Raw genomic sequence first — 22,962 nt, forward strand, 5'->3', positions numbered from 1 at the left:
GAACAAAATGAGATCCATAAAGAAATGGTTTACTGTGTCTGGCATGGAAGAAATTGACTGGCCTGCACAGAGCCCAGACCTGAACCCCACTGATCACTTTTGGGGTGAACTGGAACAGCAACTGTAAGTCAGGCCTCATCGACCAACATCAGTTCCTGACCTCACTGATAGCCTTGTGTCTGAAGCCATGCAGGTTTTGAAATCAAATGTTCATCAAGCACACATGGTGTCCATAAACTTTTGGCCATATAGTGTATGTAACCAAGATGTTTTCTTGTTTATATGTGAATGAGTGAATAAAACAAGGTATCTGAACATATATAAATTACTGATTGTACACTTAAAGCACAAATCAAGAGCTGGTTGAAAAAAGTAATTACACACAAACACTTGGGGTATGAAACAGTTCCTCCTTTATTCAGCCGCACTCACTCGAGATCGCTTATTTACAAGGCATGCCACATCGATACAAGAACCAACTGACTATAAGACATCATCAATAATTAATGATCAATAACACTTACATCAGCTCTGAGGGAGACAGAGGGATGTGGAAGAAAAAGAGAAGAAAACAAAGATACATCAATTCTCATTGTTTTTTGTTTTTGTCCTTGTCCAGGGCAGATACGTTTATTTGATCATTGTCTTAAATCAAATGTTTTTCTTTTGGGAGTGTGATGTCATTGTCAGGCTCCCCCTCTGATTGGTCAGCCCCTCTGCCTCTAAGCCAGCAAGCAGAGTTAAGCAGGGTTGTCATAGCAACCCATTTAACATTGGTTGTGGGGGAAACAAGAAAAAAGTATTAAAAAAAATTCAGAGCATTTTGAGGACGAGGGATTGGGTTAGACGGAATCACATTATTCAAAACTAATAACAACTCCCCCCAATATGTGTGTTGTCTTTTTATAATAGTGTCCTTTGAGATAGTCATTTACAAGTTTGGATAAAAAAAAGGTCATTTCTGTGAGGGTCTGAAAGGGAGAGTGTGTGCTGCATACATCATTGTGAAAGGGAGAATCAGAGGAGGTAATGCAATTCTGTTCTCATGTCAGCACACACTGTAAATAATGTCAACTTCTCACCTCTCAAAATGCAACCCTTTGCAGGAAAATACCTGAAAGTTATCATTATTCATGGATATTTCCTCTCACATACAGGTGAAACGATCGTACAACTTCTCAAAGTCTCACACTTCAGGCACACACACACACACACACTTAAAGGTGTGCACTTATTCTTTCTCTGTATCACACACTCACACACACAGGGGGTGGCCACAGCCTTTGAACCCCAGCACAGGTCATGTAGGGGAGAATAAAAATGTAGGTAGCGTCAGAGATCAGATGAGTCCTCGTCTCTTCTTGTAGTCCTCCAGGTTGAGAGATCGGCGTGGTGCTCCATCTTTAACAGGCAATGAGTTCGAACTCACCGCCAAAGATTTTGCTTCTGTGCAGGATAAAGAAAGGAAATTTCAAAAAGTCCAATCAAGTCCTACAGAGTCATACTACCAAATATCAGACCCTCTTTTGAGGATCAAATTCATAAATCCATTTAATTCATGCACTGTTTAAAGGAACAGTTCATCCAAAAATGTTAATTCTCTCTTCCTATACACACCCTCATGCCATCCCATTGGTTAATTCCATGTCTTCAGAAGCATTAAACAGATCAATATTTAAGTCCTTTTGTACTATATATTCTCCTCCCTGCCCAGTAGGTGGCAATATGCACAAAGAATGTGAATCGCCAAAAACAAAAGAAGAAGAACTTTTGAGAGAAAGGAAGGCTGTTAGGAAGTGGAGATTTATAGTAGTAAAAAAGAAAAGGACTTAAATATTGATCTGTTTCTCACCCATACCTATCATATCGCTTCTGAAGACATGAATTTAACCACTGGAGTTGTTTGGATTACTTTTATGCTGCCTTTGTGCTTTTTGAGCTTCAAAGTTTTGACCCTGTTGCATTGTATGGACCTGAGATATTCTTCTAAAAATCTTTGTATTCTGCAGAAGAAAGTCATACGCATCTGGGATGGCATGAGGGTGAGTAAATGATGAGAGAATTTTCATTTTGGGGTAAACTATCCCTTTAATTCTGTTTTCCTGCTCCATAGTGCTTTATCCTGAAGTTTGATGCAAACAAAATTTTTCTGTGCCAAGCTTAAACCTCTGCAAACAAAAGGTTTTATGATTTATTATTGCACTTGATCACAAACCAGCAGGCACTACCACTTCTCTAAATTGATGTCCTCTCCACATTTGAGGAACACTTACCAGCATTAGGAACCTGTAGGTCAATTTTGACATCAAAGTCATGTACTTTGAAAAGGTCCTCAGAGAGGTCGCTGGTTGGCTTGTTAACATCTTTGTCTTTCTGGCTAGCCGGGCCCTGCATAATAAACAGTTTAAACACAGGTGAATTTTGGGTCAGAACAGGCTTGTGTTGCTTGCTTTGGGATTGTTTGTGCCTGTGTGTGTTACCTGTTTGTTAGCCAGCTGGCTGTTGTCTTGGCCCGAGCCTGAACCGTATTTCTGGTTAAGATGAGCCAGAATAGCGGCGTGGACTGAGGGATCTCTTGCCTGAGAAAGAAAGAGATAGGCTAATGAGTGTAGGAGTGAAGCAGCACACAGGAGGTGAATGAAGGATTGCCAGCTGAGGCCTTACAAGATATGCTGTCCATTTGTGAGGAAAGAAGAGAGGCAAACTATGTACGAGTGTGGATGTGTGAGCATGAGAAGTTACTATAGCTGTGTCCAAAAACTTACTGAGCTGCCTCGCAGTCTACCCCTAACCTATCCAGAGTTTAGGAAGAGATGTTATGTGTATGTTTTAGTTATGGAGTAAAGAGTAGATGCTACCCTTACATTGGACACCATGGTCGGTTTACATTGCCGTCTGGTGAATGGATCCATCTGCTGGTTCTTGGAGTTCTGTCCCTCAGCCTGATAGACAAACAAAACATTTCAGATTCCAGAATGTTTAAGATGTTTCATGTGTAAAATCCTTAAAGAGACGAACAGCTCAAAAACAGCCTAACAAGAAACACCTACCACCAGAGCCTTTTCAGATTCCACAATGTTCCAACTCCGATTTCTCTGGTTGATATAGCTGGGGAGAAAAAAAAAAAACCCGTATTCTGGGTTCTGACTCCTTTTGACCAAGGAAATTTCCTTAATTTTTTTATTGTTTGAGATTACTGGATAAGGATAAAAAATTATTATTATTTTTTTTAAATAGCGACTGCACTCACAAAGAGCAATTTTTAGCCGACAAAATATTTCAGAGATGAACATAACTAGAATATGTTCACTAGGGCTTGGACATTTAAGACCAAGACTGTTAAGAATAGGGGGGCAGAGACATAAAATGAGGGGGACCATATAGAATCATGACAATTAAAATGTAAAGTATAACGGTCTTGTCTAACTAACTAATAACTGGCTGACTTAGCCCATCACTTCAGGGCACACTAACCAGTCATGTTTTAGATTTTGCAGATCAAAGAAAATAGGATCTACTAGGATCTATTCAGTGTTGAGCAAGCTGCTCAGAAATGTAGCTAAGGTACCAAGTACTCTACTGAAAAAAAAAAAAAAAAGCTAAACCAAATCTTACAAGCTGTAAACTACTACAGAGTGCTAAATCCACTACAAGCTACATGACTAAAGTTACTTGCGTCATATAAGCTACTTCATATTATTTAAATATGAAATAGAATTTCATTTTATGTGAATTTATTTGAAAACAAAAACATCTCAAAAAGAGGTAGGCTACAATGTGGTGTTATCGGATGGTAATATCATGGTACTGAATTATTAGCTTAATTACTTAATTATTATAGTGCAGTATATATTCATATACTATATTTTCATTGTATTCCAAGGTACAACAAAAAATACCACAGTGCTACCACGTTACATGTAATGTCAAGACAGGGTAATATCAAGCTACTTTTTCGTGTACTGTTCTTCAAAAGCTGCACGTGCAGCAGTTGAATTTAATAAAGACTTTCTTCTTCGCTGGCAAACAAAAAGTTGTGGTGTTGGTTTCAGTTGTTTGAAGGTAATGTAAATATTCTACTTTATCCAGTGCCATTTTTGTTCTCTAAAGTAACATATCATCCGGTCACCACCACTGAGAACCATTCCAAATGATTCAGCAAGTAAGTCAGTCTGCTGTACGATTGAACCACGAACGAACCAATTCAGGCCATTTGCTAACCCATTCGAATAATTCATTGAAAAGAACCGACTCAAACGAGTGTTTCAAATGAATCAGACATCCCTAGCTCTGATTCTGAACAGCTGACAGGGCATACCAGATAGACTACACGCTGAAAGTTTACTGAGTTGAAAGTAGTATTTACAAAGACATTTACATTTTTATTGCTGTTTCTGCTATTGGTGAGAATGGCGACCTCTTTCTCTTTTCCACTTTTTGTTACCATATTTATGAGTTATGGTTGTGTTAGCTGACCAAAAAAAAAAAAAAAAAAAAAACGTGTAAGGACAAGAATTGAACCCAGGTCTCCGATACACTGAACAAACACCCTGCCACTGGACCATACAGTAACAACCACAAGAAAACTAGGTTTAAACTGAGGTTCAAAATCACAAAAGGAAATTATGCGGACCAAAGTTAAGAAAAAAAAAAAAAAGGAATTTAAATTCATTCCTTGGCTTGTGCTTGGGGGGGCAGAGGGATCATTTGTGTTATTATATGACTATTATATTTTAATGTTTGTTTTAATGTACCATTTTTGTACCATAATTCATCACGAATAATCACAGAAAACAGTGCGATTAAATAGTCGAAATATTTTAATCATATTTTAATGTTTGTTTTAATGTACCATGTATGTACCATAATTAATCATGAATAATCACAGAAAACAATTCATAGCCCTAATTCTCACTATTAAAAATTTCAACACTTATTAAAAGGAGTGATGAAAAGATTTGTGTGTGTAAGTGCACAAAGATGTGCATTCATGTAAGAATTCTTGTATTTGTGTGTTTCTGACCTGATGGCAGAGATATTTTTGGTTCTCTGTCGGTCAAGTGCTTCTGCTCTCTCCTCCAGCTCATTCAACTGATCCTGCAGTAGTTTCACCTTCTCTCCATCACCACTCTCCTCAGCCATGGCCTGTACACACAAGTCACACTAATTAGCACAAGACAACATGTATGCACACAAACAGGCATATTCTCCACAAGGACAAATCCAAGTGTTCGACAGTATCTAAAAGATTACAACCTTCTCCTTAAGAAGTTGCGTTTTCTTCATGGCGTAGTTTGGTGGTGCCTTTCGGAATCTGTCTTTCTCTTTGACAATCTGTAATAAACAAATATAAAAGGAAAAACAAAAAACCTCACATTATTTCATTTTATTTTCTCCCCTTTTCTCCCAAATTTGGAATGCCCAAATAAGTCTAAGTCCTCGTGGTGGTGTAGTGACTCGCCTCAATCTGGGTGGGAGAGGACAAATCACTGTTGCCTCCATGTCTGAGACTGTCAATCCGCGCATTTTATCATGTGGCTTGCTGAGCGTGTTACCACGTAGACATAGAGCGTGTGGAGGCTTCACGCTATTCTCGCGGCAACCACGCACAACTCACAACGCACCCCACAGAAAGCGAGAACCACATTATAGTGACCACGAGGTTACCGGGCCAATTTGGTTGCTTGGGAGACCTGGCTGGAGTCACTCAGCACACCCTGGATTTGAACTCGTGACTCCAGGGGTGGTAGTCAGCGTCTTTACTCGCTGAGCTATCCAGGCCCCCCAAAACCTCACATTATTAATATTTAATTAAAACTGATAACCATCACAATTCCTTGTATTACGGACATCAAGAAATGACATCAGTGGAACTCACATCCTCAATGTCTTTGTCGTTGAATTTATAGTTGACTGCCTCCTTGATGGACTGCTCTTTTTTGGTGATCTCATCCAGAGCAGGAAGCTCCATTCCTGCTGACATCATCTATGGTGCAACAGTTACCAAGGTTACTACTAGACATGCACATCCCAAAATGTTCCGGTATGACAGCGGTTCTAAATTAAACCTAAAACTTTCACTTTTAGAATTCAGCCCGTAATATAATTTTGCTGAATAAAATGAATTTAGTTGGTATTATAAATTGATATTTGCTTACTTGTTAACAGAGCGTGAGCAGTGCATATTACTAGGTTTAATTTGCTTTTGGTTAAACACAAAATACACATTTCAAACTCACCGCCTCTCTCCATTTCATAAACTCGCTTTCAGTAAACTCTTGATTGGACACAAACTCAAGTCTGAACACTCGTGTGTCGTTTCCATGTCTGTAAACATAAACATAAAAACACATAAGTAATAGACCACAAACAGAAGAGATAAATGCACAGATAATCTCTTTTCCTGCACTAGCGTACCGGAGCTGAAGGCCTTTATTTGTCCGTGTGGACCCGAGCTGATAAATTTTAGCTGTTTCCACCACGTCAATGATTTCAGCCACCTGTGGGATTTCATTTCATAAATGCAATCACAAATCAATTACCATTTTAGAATGTTAAAAATGAATAAAAGAGAAAGAGAGTTTAATTTTTCACTGACCCTATAAACAGGTTTGCTGCTGCTGTTTCCAATGCCAATCCGAACAAAACATCCAGTAACGGTTTTAGCAAAGAACGGCATGTGACACCAGCGCTCCAGTTTGTGCCGGGACAACCGGATCCGATTCAGCTCATCTGGTAATGTCACCGGCTGGGACTTGGGTGGAGCCTCCTCTTTCCTGAAGCACAAGTACACAGTTAATAAACATGTTTATAACAGGTGGGAGAAACTGACACATTATCATCCATATAAATATGGAATTTTAAATTGCTGTCAACATGACTGATTATTTAAAATATAAAATACAGTCTGGTCTCTAAAGTTGGCATCTAACTGCATCATTTCAGCTGTCATAATGGCAGTAATTAATATGTTTAGAATCAAGGAGACCGATGTTATCTGCTAATACTTACTCATCTTCTTCATCAAAAGAAGAAGATCTTGAGCTGCGGTCACTCTTTACTGAAGACTTGTCGTCATCATCATCTTCCTCCTCCTCTTCATCATCCGAGTAGACCTCGCTCGTCTTCAGTGGCTGCCTTTTGGCTATGAGCTCAGCTGAAAGGTCAAAGGTTACAGATCAGAGATTGCTTGTAACATTGTTCCAATTTTGTCCTTTTGATTGTAAAGTGAAATTTCGTACCAGTTCTGTTTTTCCTTTTCTCTCTTTCTGCTTTCAGCTCTTCCATGGCCTGTGACTTCTTGTCCAGCTTCTCGTCTCTCTTGATCCGTCTCTCTTTGTTATGGGACATCACCTGCATGAACAGACAGTAAAACCACATGTGTGTAAGAGCATATTTGTGTTTCTTTTAAAGGATGGGCCTGTTGGCTGGAGGGTTTACTCACCACCTGAGTGTCGGGGACCTGAGACAGTTTTCTCCTCTCCTGCTCCTCTTCCTGCTTCTTCTTCTTCTCTTCCTTTTCCTTCTTCTTTGCCGTCTTCAGTTTTTGCTTTATTTCAAACCTTAGTGGGACAAAACATTGTATGGAGACATTTAGTAATGAACATCTTTTCTTGAAAAATTATTTAAATTTAAAACACAATGCTCCCTCTAATTTTTGTTCTTGCCAAGCAAAATCTATTTCCTTTCAAAAGACCAAAAGTAGCAAAACACCCCAAATACCAACCCATGCAATGTTCACTGAACCATTGTCTACAAAGAATTTCTTACAATTAAAAATCATGCAATTTCAAAACAGTTCAATTCTTTATTAGGCTATTTATCACATTTTGCCACTATTTGAGGGTGTCTCATTTTATACAGTACATAAAAACACACATATTGCAATCTGGAGGCAATACATTCCTACTGTTACTTTTCTGTCTCTTTGCCAAAAATGAACTCAATAAAAACTCGAGAAAGATAATTTGTTTTGTCGAGATATCACAACAGAAAAAAGTTGTGATCTAGAGAAAACAATACAGAAAAATAAAACTGCATGCCATCTGTACGTACTGTTCTAGGATGCAGAATGAATCAGTGTATTTCCACACAAGATCTCTGAAAGCTTAAGTTTCATACTGAAAATCAATGCACATGTGTACAGTATGGTCCTTTCTTTTAATGCTGATTGAAGCAATGTCTAGCTTTTCCCCCAACACATTCCTGAAGGATTACAATCATTTCACATAACTGGAACTTCAAATATGCTGTCCTTCAAAGCCAGATTCAAAATCAGATACCCCTCTCACCTCCTCTTGAGGACTTCTCTCTTCTCTATACGGTTGAACAGCTCCTGTTCTCTTTCTTTCTCTGTCATCTGCTCCAAACGGGCTCTGTCCTCCTCGTCTCCCATCAGATCGTCTCCGTATCCATCCCGGAAAACCTCATCCTCTGACGAGGAGTCAGAATCCGAGCTGGAGGACGAGCTGTTACTTTCGGAGTCCGACACCTCACCTTAGGAATCGTAAAGGAGGGAGGAACAGTTTCAATTATTAATTTGTATTCATTTCATCTTTTGTTAATTATTCCAGTGGAATATATCCATGGGTCCGTCTCAATCAGCTCCCTAGCTCCCTATGTTGTGAATCAGTATATTGTGACTTGAACATGATTTTGGGCACTGGCAATGGTACTGATCCAATGAGTATTGGGACACTTATGACTCAATTACCTGCGACACAATTACGAGGTTGCACTTTTAAATGCAGCTGGTATAAATTAACAAATTCACTGTACAAATGACACTATTGTGTGTTTTCGGTGTAGATGGATATTAAAACATACAGTGTTATTATGAAAGATAAATGACAAAAGTGTATTTTAAATCTTTCTAACAACTCTAATGTTTAAAAGATCTTTTCACATTCATGAACATTATGGATGAAAGATCATTTTCTTTTAAGGAGATAATAAGGCTTTGATACACTTTAGCCAAATACATTTAAACTCAGTTTTTCACAATTCCAGACATTTAATTGTAGAAAACATTCCCTGTCTTAGGTCAGTTAGGATCACTACTTTATTTTAAGAATGTGAAATATCGGGGGCCTGGGTAGCTCAGTGGTAAAATACGCTGGCTACCACCCCTGGAGTTCGCTAGCTTGCTAGTTCGAATCCCAGGGCATGCTGAGTGACTCCAGCCAGGTCTCCTAAGCAACCAAATTGGCCCGGTTGCTAGGGAGGGTAGTGTCACATGGGATAAACTCCTTGTTGCCGCGGTGGATGGCAGGAAGCCTCCACACGCGCTATGTCTCCGTGTCAACGCACTCAACAAGCCACATGATAAGATGCACGGGTTGACGGTCTCAGACGCGGAGGCAACTGGGACTCGTCCTCTGCCACCCGGACTGAGGCGAATCACTACGCAACCATGAGGACTTAAAAAAAAAAAAAAAAAAAAAAAAAAAAAGCACATTGGGAATTGGGCATTCCAAATTGGGAGAAAAAAAGGGGGAAAATCCCCCCACAAAAAAAGAATGTGAAATGTCAGAATAATAGTAGAGAGAATTATATATTTCTGCTTTTATTTCTTTCATCACATTCCCAGTGGGAAGTTTACATACACTTTGTTAGTATTTGGTAGCATTGCCTTTAAATGGTTTAACTTGGGTCAAACATTTTGGGTAGCCTTCCACAAGCTTCTCACAATAAGTTGCTGGAATTTTGGCCCATTCCTCCAGACAGAACTGGTGTATCTGAATCAGGTTTGAAGGCCTCGTTACTCACACATGCTTTTTCAGTTCTGCCCACAAATCTTCTATTGGATTGAGGTCAGGGCTTTGTGATGGCCACTCCAATACCTTGACTTTGTTGTCCTTAAGCCATTTTGCCACAGCTTGGCATGCTTGGGTATGCTTGGGTCATTGTCCATTTGGAAGACCTATTTGCAACCTGAGCTTTAACTTCCTGGCTGATGTCTTGAGATGCTGCTTCAATATATCCACATAATCTTCCTTCCTCATGATGCCATCTGTTTTGTGAAATGCACCAGTCCCTCCTGTAGCAAAGCACCCCCACAACATGATACTGCCACCCCCATGTTTATACTTGTGTACTATTGTTTTTACAGATGAACGTGGTACCTTTAGGCATTTGGAAATTGCTCCCAAGGATGAACCAGATTTGTGGAGGTCCACAATTATTTTTCTGAGGTCTTGGCTGATTTCTTTTGATTATCCCAAGATGTCAAGCAAAGAGGCACTGTGTTTGAAGGTAGGCCTTAAAATACATCCACAGGTACACCTCCAATCTACTCCAATTGGCCTTGGCTAATTGCCTAAAGGCTTGACATCATTTTCTGGAATTTTCCAAGCTGCTTAAAGGCACAGTCAACTTAGTGTATGTAAACTTGCTAATATGAAATCTGTGGAGTGGTTAAAAAATTAGTTTTAATGACTTAAGTGTATGTAAACTTCTGACTTCAACTGTATATATCACCATTCTTTTTCTCACAATAGTGCATCAACACTTTAGATCCACGTATTGCTTTTTTTAAATTATTATTTATGTGTGCATTTATATTACTTACTACAGTTTAATTAATGAAGAAGAAACTTGCTCATTCTGGTCAGTGCTGCTTCTATGAATCTGGACAAGCACTAAACAAAAACACGCGCAAGAGACATTTGAAACTGATGTCCCAGATTCACACTCTCTTGTAGACATTCTGGATCTGTGGCTTAGTACAGTTTCATTCACGATACAACTATGATATCGTGATTTACTGAATTTTGATATATCCGTGTAACATATCATGAGGTAGATGCCGAATCCCAGCTTGTAAGCACATTGCTGGCCTGTGTGAAAATGTCCGACAGTTCACTTCCAGGTTTAAAAACCACAGAAACTAAAAAAAGAGATCGGAATAAACTAAGAGAGCTGCCTTACCCTCCTCTGGAGCTGAACTCTCTGCTGAACTGTCTCCATTTGAGCTGCCGGAAAAAGCAGCCTTGCCCTTTTTTTTCTTCACTGTGTTCTTCTTTTCCGACCCTTTGCTTGGCTTCCCCTTCTTTTTGGTTTTAGTACCTCCAACAGTCCACTAACAGATCAGAAGAACACATCCATTTGATATTTAATTCAACAACAAGTTTGAAGATGGTTCAAGCTAATTTCTTGAGTATATATTTCAATAGCCAGAGCTTTAAAAGTCAGGATCAACTTGCAATAATGAAAAAACCTGCATACCTCATCATCACTGTCTGATGTCTCGGAGTCTGTGGAGGCAGCAGGTTTACTAACAGGCTCTTCCTGTTCATCAGAATCCACACGCTTTCTCTTTGCAAGAGACAGCAGCTCCTGGAGGCAATGAGCACAGGTGAAGATTAGACTAAAAAGTATGCTATTTACACAGGTTAGTGTGCATGTCATTATCAAATATTAATTCAAACTGTACACTCTAATCTATGATGTATCCCATTAGCCTATATATTGCACAAAAAAAAAAAAAAAGAACTTTAACTCTCATCAGTTTTATTCAATCCTTTGATGTTCATATTACTCAATTTTCATGTAACCAAGGGAACTTAAAATAACTGAGTTGATTCAATTTTTAAAAAGTGTCTTGTCAGCTTAATCCATGTGCGTTGGGACAACATGTATATTTTTTGTTTAGTTAACTGAATCTGTGCAGAGGATTTCTAGTTCCCAGCATGCTTTGCTTTTACATGTAAATGTTCAAATTAAGGGTTATTTTATGTTTCTTTGTGCAAGATGAATATAAAGGGGGAGACTTGTTTGTGTCTAATGTTTTGTTGTGTTGAGATTCAGAATCTGTTACGCTGTAGTTTGGGGGGGTTACAATCATGGTGAAGAGTGGAGATTGAACCTAGGTTAAGGATACATTTTGAGTATTCTATATATTGCTTTAACCACTGAGCAACTGCTGTGCAAACCACAGCATAGTAACAAAGTTGCACTCAATAATGCTTCCCACCAGCATGTATTTAGCATGCTAGCATTTCATGTCACTAGCTAGCATGTCACTAAAAGAGTATAATTTGAGTTATTTTTTACATGTGACATTTTGTTGGGTTTACTTGATTTAGTTAGGTTCCCTCTCAAAGTATTTATGTTGAAATTACATAGTTATTTTAATATAAGAACCATTTATGTGGAACTACTTTTCATGACTGAATCAAGTTTGGTCAAGTTGTTCACTCAAGGAGTGTCTAGTAAAAAACAAAAAACAAAAATCCGTCATAAACAGTAATTCTTCAAGAATTGTGATTCACAAGGCGGTGGACCCTCTCACTAGTATTGATAAACAAAATGAAAATGTACACACAGGCCTAATGGTTTCATATCATCTCTTCTCTTTTATTTCAAACTCAAAAGTTCTTCCTGCAGGGACAAGGTGACAGCATAAACACTGATAAGTTTGTTGTTATTGTTATTAAGAACCTAAGACACTTGCAGTCACAAAAACAGTTTTTTCTTTCTCTCACCAGTCAAGTCATTTGAATTTAACCAGCATTACTGTGTCTCTGTGTCTGTCAGGGTGACCGCTTGTGTTCTAGTACTACAGGATAAAATTAGCCCATAACACAGAGGGATTTGGCATAGCTTTAACTCAACTGTCTCAATGCTCGGACATCCACTATCCGATTAAACAGTGTCTGTTCATCTCACAGCATAGAGAGATGTCAAACCACACTGAGGTATACAAACACTGCCAAGCCATACTGTGACATGGGTTTCAGTGTGTGATTGTTTGCTTTATTCTATTTAAATATCAGTTTTTCACTTTTAAACTTCTTACACATTATTTATTGGCCTCATTCAAAACAAGAGAACAACAGACAGGACAACAGAAATAGAGCAGCTGTATGGCTGTCAGTATTCACACTGTTGTGAATGTTTGTGTTGTGTCCTGCTTGGATGTTAGCTGTCTAGCACTAGATGTAATTTGTCAACACCAACGAAGTGAAAACAACTAGAAGTTAGTTTGTTAGAAGCCGTGGGATAGAGAATGTACCGCCAATAGGGGCGCCCAATGGCCCAAACTAATATACATATATATATATGTATAATCTTTTACTAATACCAGCGATTGAAATTGACTTCTTTTTGTTTTTAAAATATAAAAAGGTATGCTGTCTTCATAATATTATAAATTACAAATTTGAGCATGCATTTGTGAACAAAGTAACAATGCAATAAGCGTAATATATCTATATTAAAAATACACGTACAGCTATAAACAGAAGTCAATGTCAAGGCAATTATAATTTATGCTGAGAAAAGCTCGGTAAAATAGTACACTTAATTGCTTTAATGTGTCTCCAAAATATTTGTTCGCATTTATCACGTGACTTGCAACTACCCAATCAGAATGCCACTCTCTCGGCAGGCTGAAGAGCGGCGTTTCCGAAGCGCCTGTCCGCTCTAGGTTCTCGTTGTATTTCTACAGCAACAACCGAAATAGAACTTTAGCCGCGGCAATCTGACGTCATTAAACAGAAAATGTTCTAAACTCATGCGGGCACTTTAGTAAAACTGAACTGCCCGTGACAGTAAAAAGCACATACAATATCAACAATTTTCATGTGGAACGGTCCCAAAACCAACGTGACGTGACCACACAGGCCCCTGCTAACTAGCTAGCTCTCCCACATCACTTAGCATGGAACTACAAAACACACATTCCATTATGACACCTTTTGGGATCGGATTCACATGAATGATATTCCTACCTGATCCAAATTATCATCGCTAGCACTATCCTCCGAGTCGGAGTCGATCACAACCCGACCTTTCCGTTTCTTTACATTCACCATCTTTAGCTGCCTGGCTCCCCTGTGTGTGTGCGTGTGTATATAAACAGCATTGCCGCACTCCTCCACACAAAGGCGCTATAGCTGCACTAAAGCGCGTGCGCACACTTCACTCTGAAAAACAACAATGCACATGTAAGGGAAAACACGTTCTTCAAATAATTATTCGGAATATTCACCTGCAGATTAGCTGAAAATATAATGTTATTTTTTGTTAGTGTAGTGAGTGCTGGAAACAACTGCGAGAGGTTTTATTTGTTGGTAGGAACGTAACCACGGCGACTGCTCGTTTCTAGAAGGAAAAAATATATGACGCACCGTAATGGCGCATGTGGCTTCTCATTAATTGAGGGTCACAAATAATTGCTTTTAAGACTAACGTACTTTAACGTTTTTGTAATACGACCAGTGTGATGACCCTCGGTGTTTGTATCTTAAATGTGAGTTACCATCTATCTGTCCTTAATACATTTAATCACACAGTTACTCTTGTATGCGATGACTCGTGAAAGTCAATATAAAGTCAATTGAGGTTTATTTTTATTTCTCATTACAGTAACGTGTAGCAAATGAAAATGGTTAAAATACGATAATCAATTGCTTTTGAAATGTTTAATTGTATTGCTTTAGATTGTTGACATCTTCATTTGAATTAGTGAAGGAAGATCAAGTTGTATAATAATTGTTAATGGGTCATTGACAAATAAAGTCATCCGAGGAGGCTAAAATAAGAAGTCTTTAAAAAAAATCTAGTTTAAAATACACGGGTGAAGTTCGTAGATTTGTTATCTTTGTGTCCATTTTGGTTTCATACATAAAAAAATTCTAGCATTTTCTACATAAAGAAAATGATTTAAAGGATCACACAAAAATGCACATTTTCTCATCATTTACTCACCCTCATGCCATCCCAGTTGTGTGTGACTTACTCTCTTCAGCAGAACACAGCTCTGTTGGCCAGAACTTTGAAGCTCCAAAAAAAAAAAAAAAAAAAATACATACAAAGGCAGAATAAAAGTAATGCATAGGACTCCCGCGGTTAAATTCATGTCTTCTGAAGCAATACGATAGTTGTGGGTGAGAAAACATTAATATTTAAGTCCTTTTTTACCATAAATTCTGCTCACTGCCAGTAGGTGGAGATAGGTTCTAAATAATGTGCATTGTCAAAAACAAAAGAAGATGTGAAAGTGGAGATTTATAGAAAATAAAGCACTTAAATATTGATCTTTTTCTCACTCACACCTATCATATCACTTCTGAAGACATGGATTTAACCACTGGATTCATAAGGATGACTTTTATACAACTCGAAAACATGTGTACACAACTTATATTTTAACTTGAAAACTGTGTGAAGACCTTTTTGAAATGAATGACTATGACCTGAACAAAATGTGCCTTTTCATAAAAATGTCCTTTCTGTTTTATTTTGTTGTGACAACAAAATGGAAACCTACATGTTGGGCAGCAAGTTTTGGTGGACAAAAGTTTTTCAAATATTAATAACATATATATATTTTATTTACTACTAAGAAGTAATAATAAAAGATTAGTCTGTATTTTTTAATGTATTTTTGAATAACTTAATAGATCTGGACAAAACAATGAGCATCATGTCATTGACCCTAATATAAAAACCCAGAGATTTCATAAAATATTTTATTCTTTTTTTTTTTTTTTCTCCAGCACACCAGTGGATTTCTGATCTGATCACAAGAGGAACTCAAATGGCTGTATCAAGAACAACATTCAAAACTCTGTTTGGAATTCATAATGTCATTAACAGACAGTCATTTCCACCCATCCTCACCTGCTCTATACTGAGCACCAGGAGCATCTATGAGCGAGATTACCGCAGACCAGGCCAGCCACCGGACACCCGCTGGCCCTGGCAAAAAATACACTTTGATTTCTCTAAAGGTGTGGATGGTATTAAGAAGCAGTTTTGGCTGTTGCAGGATGAATTTGTCCAGCGCTGGACTGGGCCAAAGGGAAAGCCGTTAATAGAGCACATTCTGGAGCAAACCCGGGTCCAGTGGGAGTTCCGTGGACCCGAGAGTCTAAATCAGTGGATCGTGTCATCTGATCAGGAGATTGGGGGCTGCAGCGTGGCATATCTTAAACTGAGCAAAAACGATTCCACCTGTTTGCTATATGGGACCTTGTGCTCCACGCCTCCCCATGATGGAGAGACTCGATACAGTGGATACTGCACTCTGCGCTCCAAACAACCGCTGGTCAGTGTAGAGATTTAGCATCTAACTTTCTGATGATCCATAATTTGATCCCAGTTATGACAGCCGCCAAACTAATGTTCCGCTGGTATAAAGAGCAGATTTAGGAATATAATGGGAGAGTGTCAAGACAGTTGAAATGTTTTGAATTACATTTTCTTTTCGTATAAAGCTCCCTCTGATTTGAAAAGACATGAAAAGCAGGCATTTGGACAGGATTAACACAGAACCTGGGATCCATAAAATTGTTTTCAGTTTGTAATGTACATAGGAACACTTTAAAATAAGAATTGTAGTCATTTTCCATAGAGAATGGGATATCACAAGGGAGCAGCATTGAAAAGCACAGCTCTAGACTAGAGGAGCTGTTATTTGCATACAGTTACATAAGCAATTTTTTTTTATTTGACCACTGAAACATTTCTTTGTTACAGGCATCATTTGACAGAAAAATGCACTATGACTGGTCAAATTTCAACACGTTGCACATGCGTATCCGTGGAGATGGAAGACCATGGATGGTAAACATTTCAGCCGAGACCTACTTTTCTCATCAGAGAGATGACATTTACAGTTACTTTCTGTACACCAGAGGTGGACCTTTCTGGCAGGATGTCAAGGCATGTCTTAAAACATTTGCATCCATTATGATCTTTAACATACTTTTGCAGTTCATCGGAATGTGAAACAGCATCAATAGGAGGTTTCAGCAGGTCCAAATATCTTATCTGTAAAACCATCTATTTTACAGATTCCATTCTCCAAGTTTTTCCTTTCCAGTCGGGGAAGAATACAAGATGATCAGCATGTTCTCTGGTTAGACAAGGTCAGCACGATTTTCTTTTTGCCCTGTGGTTGATCTGGTAATTGATGAATGTCTAATCTTTGCCCTGTTTTCTATGCTGAATTTTACGTGAGCATTGTGGACATAATTAGTTATAATGTTCCTCAATGTATTAAATCAAAATTTGTGAATTTTTAGGTTAAGAGTATTGGTTTTACATTGGGGGACAAAGCAGATGGCCCATTTCAGCTAGAGATTGACTTCATCGCACTTTGTAACGACCGTGCCCACACAGAAGAGTTTGCATATGAGCTTAACAAGAGAAACCCAGAAGTCTGACTGGACTAAACTGGACTCAGGAATGCAGATGGGAAAGGAAAATCTACTGCTTTATTTTATACAAACATTTAAACATGGACAGAGACCCATTCACTCACTCACACAAAATAACCACATAACAGACAAAGTAGTACAAAATGATAATTTATGAATATTGCTGTAATAAACATTTTGTGTAACTTTTCCAAAGTGTGGCTTTACTGTTTTGACTTTGCATTAGATTGAAGCCAAGTACAAATCTAGTCAAATGTACCAAATACTAGTCATCAGTGGAAATACTTGCTCTTCTTTACACATAAATCATGAACTATGCTTAAAAAAAAAAAAAAATAATAATAAAAATAATTATAAATGGATTAAAAAAACAGACACTTTTGTTGGATGACTAAGTGTTTTGTCTCACTTAAAATTAAGCATATTACCCTAGCAAAAAAAAAAAAAAAAGCAGGTGTTTACAGAAGAGTTGAAAATTAAATGTACAAAAGTTTGAAATTTAACAGACAACTAAGAGGAAAGCTAAACACTTAAATAGAATGTCTAAGACAATAATGAGACGGAAATGAAACAATAGAGTTAAGCCATGGCCAGGCCTCGTCTGGCACCCAACATATTCTCCTTCTTCTGTTTTCGGTTCTCTGTATGTTTGGCACGCCGTTCCTCTCTTTAATGAAGGTTCATAAAGAAACAGCATATTCAATGTGAGTTTCATTTTAGAAGTCCAGGAAAAAGCCACTTATGACTAAACAGCCTTAGGAGACAACAATCTGATGAAAGTAAAAAATATCTCTACACCCACAACTGACATAGGCATCTCACCTTGTTTGAACTTGATGCTGTTTGAAGTTTTTCTGGTGAGAAGGAATTGTCTGAGATTTATTAAGTGCTGTGTTCTCCTGTGCCACTCCAAAAGGCTTCAGTTTTCCTGTGGGGATGAAAGAAACATGCACAGCAATGAACAGCAGGCAGAGAGAATTCCATTTGTTTTCTTTGCCTTTTCACAAAGCAGCACTGGCTGAAATGTTAATCCTGGGCTTCATGTATTTATATTTTAGTAACATGTAGACGTACCTTTATGTGGTTTGTAGTTCAAGGGGCGAGAGAGACTGGCTTTCAAATCAAATGTGTTCTTGGAGGTACCAGGTGTGACTGACATGCTGTTATTCCCACTGAAAACAAATGGAGTAACTCCTGCAAATAATAATAAAAAAACAATAATCAATGCGTCAGACATTCTGTTATAAAAAATTGTTAATGCAACAAAATGGCATTACCCTTACCAGGTGTTTTATTGATTGTGCTGATAGATTTATTAAGCTCCGGTTTGTTGTGAATGTCAGATTTTCTCCCAGGAGTGGAAGTGAGGGGGAGGTGAGGAGACATACGAGCTGGAGTCTTCACTAGTGAACGCTTGTATTCATTATCCTCAGTGGCATGCGAGAATCTAAAGAGAGAGAGAGAGAGAAAAAAAAAAAGCAGTTAAAAGGAATAGTTCACCTAAAAATGAAAATTCTCTCACCCTCATGGTGGTGATGCGCATGAAGAATGCAAATTCCCCAAAAAACAAAAGAACTTAGTCCTCTGATGAACGCACACAGAAGGGCTGTTCAAAATTGGATATTTATAGTAAAAAAAAAAAAAAAAAAAAAAGGAGGACTTAAAGATTGATCTGTTTCTCACCCACACCTATCATATTACTTCTGAAGGCATGTATTAAACCACTGGAGTCATATGGATTACTTTTATGCTGCCTTTATGTGCTTTTTGGAACTTCAAAGTTTTGATCACCATTCACTTGCATTGTATGGACCTATGGAGCTGAGATATTCTTCTGAAAAATATTTGTTTGTGTTCTGCAGAAGAAAGAAAGTCATACACATCTTGGGTGGCATGAGGGTGAGTAAATGATTGGTGAATCTTCATTTCTGGGTGATCGGTCTGGATAGAAATATGCTGTCATAAACCTTCTGTTTTAATGCTTTATTTAGCATTTCTAGTTCATTGGCACTACCACATTTGGTAACTTCACAACACACTACTAAAAGCATTGTAAAGAAGTACTGATGCATTTACCGGACATTGATTTTATTAGTGGTGAGGACGCTTGGCCTGAAGGTGGAGCTGTCCTTCAAAGCAGGCTTGGTGGCAGACTGCTGAGTGAGCCTGCGTCTTTCAGGGACTGGTCTCTTCTCCTGCACCCCAGGACTGAAAAGTGATGCTCGGCTTGTGGCAGTTTTCTAATAGGAGACAATACCATTGCTTGCTTATTCTTTGAATCAGCCTCTTCCAGACAGATCACGCTTGTCTGATTCTTTCAGAGAATTCAGTTCACATTCATAAATGTCAGAATTTTTTTCACATTTTTTTTTTTTCTTTTTCTTTAAATATGCCACTATGCACCATATTTTTTTATATTTGATAGAATATCCTTACAGGAAGTACAGAACAGGCTGCATGTTTAATAGTGAACTCTGACTCACATACTGGTACTATAATTGACTTATGTGGTGTTTGGGGACTTACAGCTTGAGTCTTTCTCTCAACTGATTTCATCAGTGTCTTATCTGACAGTGTCTGAAATTAAAATATAAATAAAATAAACCACAACACTTGAAACTCGACATACAGTGCAAAATCCTAAATAAAACCTCAGACACATAGACTTTCAAAATGTTCAAATAGCTATTTGACAGTCCAGGGTTTCACCCTCATCATTACCTTCAGTTCCTTAACAGAATTCCTGATCACCTCCATTTGCTTGTTCTTCCTTTGGACATAAGAATCTATGGACTCCATCTTTTTGAAGTGAGCCTCATGGAGTTTTTTGAAGTCTGGGGGAAAAGTGATTTGCAAATACATTACTCAGGAGCAGAACAAAGACTGTGCCTAAAGAGCAGAAATGTAACAAGACACTGCCCGTGTGTGCTTTCAAAGAGCATGTCACACTTAAAGGAATACTCTGGGATACATAAAAGTTATGCTCAATCAACAACATTTGTGAAACGTTGATTACCACAAAATAATTTTGGCTTGTCCCTACTTAAAAAAAAAAAAAAAAAAAAAAGAATTTAGGTTACAGTGAGGCACTTATAATGAAAGTGAATGAGCACAATTGTTAGAGGGTTTAAATGGATATTTCACCCAAAAATGAAAATTCTCTCATCATTTATGCTCCCTCATGCCATCCCAGATGTGTATGACTTTCTTTCTTCTGCAGAACCCAAATGGTGGTTTTTAGAAAATTCTCTCAGCTCTGTTGGTCCATACAATGCAAATGAATGGTGGTCAGCACTTTAAAGCTCTAAAAAGCACATAAAAGTAATTTATATTACTCCAGTGGTTAAATCCATGTCTTCAGAAGTGATATGATAGACGTAGGTGAGAAACAGATCAACAGTTAAGTCCTTTTTTACTGTAAATATCCACTTCCACATTCTTCTTTTGTTTTTGGCGATTTGCATTCTTTGTGCATATCAGCACCTACTGGGCAGAGAGGAGATTATAACAGAAAGGACTTAAATATTGATCTGTTTCTCAGCCATACCTATCAAATCACTCCTGAAGACATGGATTAAACCACTGTAGTCATATTGATTACTTTTATGTTGCCTTTATGTGCTTTTTGGAGCTTCAAAGTTTTAGCCACCATTCACTTGCATTGAATGGACCAACAGAGCTGAGATAATTTTCTAAAAACCACCATTTGGGTCCTGCAGAAGAAAGAAAGTCACACATCTGAGATGGCATGAAGGTGAGTAAATGATGAGAGAATTTTCATCTTTGGATGAACTATTCCTCTAAAGGCAGAAATGTGAAGCATACAATTTTATAAAAGCACTTAAATGTCTTTTTCTGCTAAAAACTTGTGTATTATTTCAGCTATAAATTGTTTAAATTGACATGGTTATGGTCATTTTAGGGTTTATGGCGCTATGTCGCTAGGGCAACAAAGTTGTAAAATTGTATATAACTGTTCACTTCCATTGTAAGTGCCTCACTAGATCCAGAGTTATGCTTTTTTTAAGAAAAGGAGGGGTAAGATGAAATTAACTATTGTGGGAATCAACTGTCTGCTACAAATGCTGTCGATTGAACTTGTATTAAACCCGGAATATTCCTTTACCTCTGGACCATTCAACCACTAACCTTCAGTCTCACAAGAATCTGTCTTGATAATTACAAAAGCTGGACAATGCCTGATTTGCTTTAGTGTAGGTTGGAAGGATAGAAGGATCTAATTACTTGGAGTTGTCGGTCGCAGAGCAGGTTTCCTCTTCATCAAACCCTCATGGCGGGGAATTTTACCGCCTGTCCTTCTCCCAGTAACTGTAGGATATACATTTAAATGCAATTTTAATATTTGGCCTCACAAAAAAATGTGCAGGCACAAATCACAAGATTATTGCCTCATCTCCTTTAAGACTTTAGGTTTTGACTCATCTATTAGATCATAATTAAAGTTTAATTAATATTTACTATTCTCCATGAGAAAAACTTTCACCTAGAAATCCAGATTGTGTATTGGACATTCTTGTTGGCTGGGCAGGATCAAAGCCTCACCTTTCTCACTTGGCTCTACATGAGCATCTTTAGAGTCTGGATTGGTTTCCCCAGATTCTACACATTTGTCCAAAGTATTCTCTTCAGTAGAAATTTCAGGTGGAACTGGGGTCTGTGTGTTCTTGGTTGAGGACACCTTCCTCCTTTTGGAGCCCCTTCGGCTTTCATCCGACCGTGCTGGCTTTGCCTCAATCTAAATACCACATATATATATATATATATATATATATATATAGATAGATAGATAGATAGATAGAAAAAACATTTTATAAAGACATAATTTGACAGGGGTGCATTCTTATGCAATGAGTAAATTAGATGATACAGTATGCTCTCATTTCCCTATAATAAGAAAATCTGCATATGCTTGTGTATACCCGAGTAGTGACTGGTGCGGAATCACTGAGCTTTCTCTTGGCAGTGCGGCCTTTTCCTCGGCGATCTGTCACAAATTTTGCAGCGTGAGCATCCTGCGCGTCCACAGCCGAGTCGTGCGCGTCCACAGAGGCTGCATCATTTCCCTACAAATAAAGCAGGGTCTTTTCTGTTACTGCTGTGCTTGCAAATCATAACTCTTTATATGGATTATGAATGATAGTGCACAAACTGTAGCCAAATAATTCCTGTTGTAAACCAAGATTGTTTCCATTACTTACATTCTCAGATGTCTGCTGCTGTTGTGAAAAGTGATGCTTTAAAGCCTTCAACAGCTTATCAGCCTAAAAGCAAATAAAACCAAGCATTTAAAAAAAAAAAAGGCAACAGTCACAAAGACGAAATGATTTGATCAAGTACAATTAGACAACAATAAAAGTAATTTCCCCTAGCCAAATCCTAACGGAAATAACCAAGCAAGTTACTATATTTCAGTTAGTAGCTCGTTTGTAGAAAAATGCGTTTTTAATGTATATTTAAACATGTAATGTACTTATATACAGATCTTATAGTGCACGTGTGGCCAGAATGTAAATAGCACTGCACGAGATCCCCCGAGCTCTTGTTTAAATTTACCTTCATATTCGCTTTAAGACCAACTTCCTTCGCGAGGTGCTGCAATTCCGCATATTTTAGGGAATCCAAATCCATATTGTAAATAAGCTCACTTAAAGCTGTAGAAATACAACTGTAATATTGACTGGTTCAATTTTGCGATTTCTATCTAAGCTACTGCTCGGTTTGTTTGGGTAGATTTGCCGTTTGAAAAATACCGTGTTTCAAAAACATCTCTTTC

At 38.0% G+C, this 22,962-nt stretch overlaps 3 protein-coding genes across 4 annotated transcripts; 1 reads left to right on the plus strand and 2 right to left on the minus strand.

Moving 5' to 3' along the window:
- Positions 1 to 390: 390 nt before the first annotated feature.
- On the minus strand, positions 391 to 13,894 carry LOC127413984 (RNA polymerase-associated protein RTF1 homolog). The gene is made up of 18 exons (XM_051651610.1): positions 13,734 to 13,894; positions 11,227 to 11,337; positions 10,930 to 11,080; positions 8,292 to 8,496; positions 7,445 to 7,562; positions 7,242 to 7,353; positions 7,012 to 7,156; positions 6,599 to 6,776; positions 6,418 to 6,500; positions 6,240 to 6,327; positions 5,879 to 5,986; positions 5,257 to 5,334; positions 5,024 to 5,145; positions 3,051 to 3,108; positions 2,865 to 2,942; positions 2,481 to 2,579; positions 2,274 to 2,388; positions 391 to 1,446 (listed from the first exon to the last, which is right to left on the minus strand). The coding sequence occupies exons 1-18, from the start codon at positions 13,815 to 13,817 to the stop codon at positions 1,340 to 1,342; spliced, it is 2,040 nt and encodes a 679-aa protein (XP_051507570.1). The 5' UTR covers positions 13,818 to 13,894; the 3' UTR covers positions 391 to 1,339.
- A 10-nt stretch (positions 13,895 to 13,904) lies between these two features.
- On the plus strand, positions 13,905 to 17,357 carry LOC127413998 (complex I intermediate-associated protein 30, mitochondrial-like). Of its 2 annotated transcripts, none has more exons than XM_051651635.1 (5): positions 13,905 to 13,949; positions 15,504 to 16,054; positions 16,486 to 16,671; positions 16,803 to 16,877; positions 17,034 to 17,357. In XM_051651635.1, exons 2-5 carry the CDS (start codon positions 15,545 to 15,547, stop codon positions 17,172 to 17,174), a joined length of 912 nt encoding a protein of 303 aa, XP_051507595.1. In that variant the 5' UTR covers positions 13,905 to 13,949; positions 15,504 to 15,544; the 3' UTR covers positions 17,175 to 17,357. The 2 variants fall into 2 exon arrangements, with proteins under 2 accessions (XP_051507595.1, XP_051507594.1); XM_051651634.1 differs by lacking the exon at positions 13,905 to 13,949 and adding an exon at positions 13,959 to 14,254.
- LOC127413994 (nucleolar and spindle-associated protein 1-like) lies at positions 17,206 to 22,959 on the minus strand. Its single transcript, XM_051651628.1, has 12 exons — positions 22,743 to 22,959; positions 22,388 to 22,450; positions 22,109 to 22,252; positions 21,732 to 21,924; positions 21,414 to 21,497; positions 19,890 to 20,002; positions 19,695 to 19,745; positions 19,245 to 19,408; positions 18,452 to 18,615; positions 18,243 to 18,362; positions 17,991 to 18,096; positions 17,206 to 17,835 (listed from the first exon to the last, which is right to left on the minus strand). The coding sequence occupies exons 1-12, from the start codon at positions 22,815 to 22,817 to the stop codon at positions 17,748 to 17,750; spliced, it is 1,365 nt and encodes a 454-aa protein (XP_051507588.1). The 5' UTR covers positions 22,818 to 22,959; the 3' UTR covers positions 17,206 to 17,747.
- Positions 22,960 to 22,962: the final 3 nt, after the last annotated feature.

This window comes from Myxocyprinus asiaticus, chromosome 23 (assembly GCF_019703515.2).
Source record: "Myxocyprinus asiaticus isolate MX2 ecotype Aquarium Trade chromosome 23, UBuf_Myxa_2, whole genome shotgun sequence".
Taxonomy (NCBI): Eukaryota; Metazoa; Chordata; class Actinopteri; order Cypriniformes; family Catostomidae; genus Myxocyprinus; species Myxocyprinus asiaticus.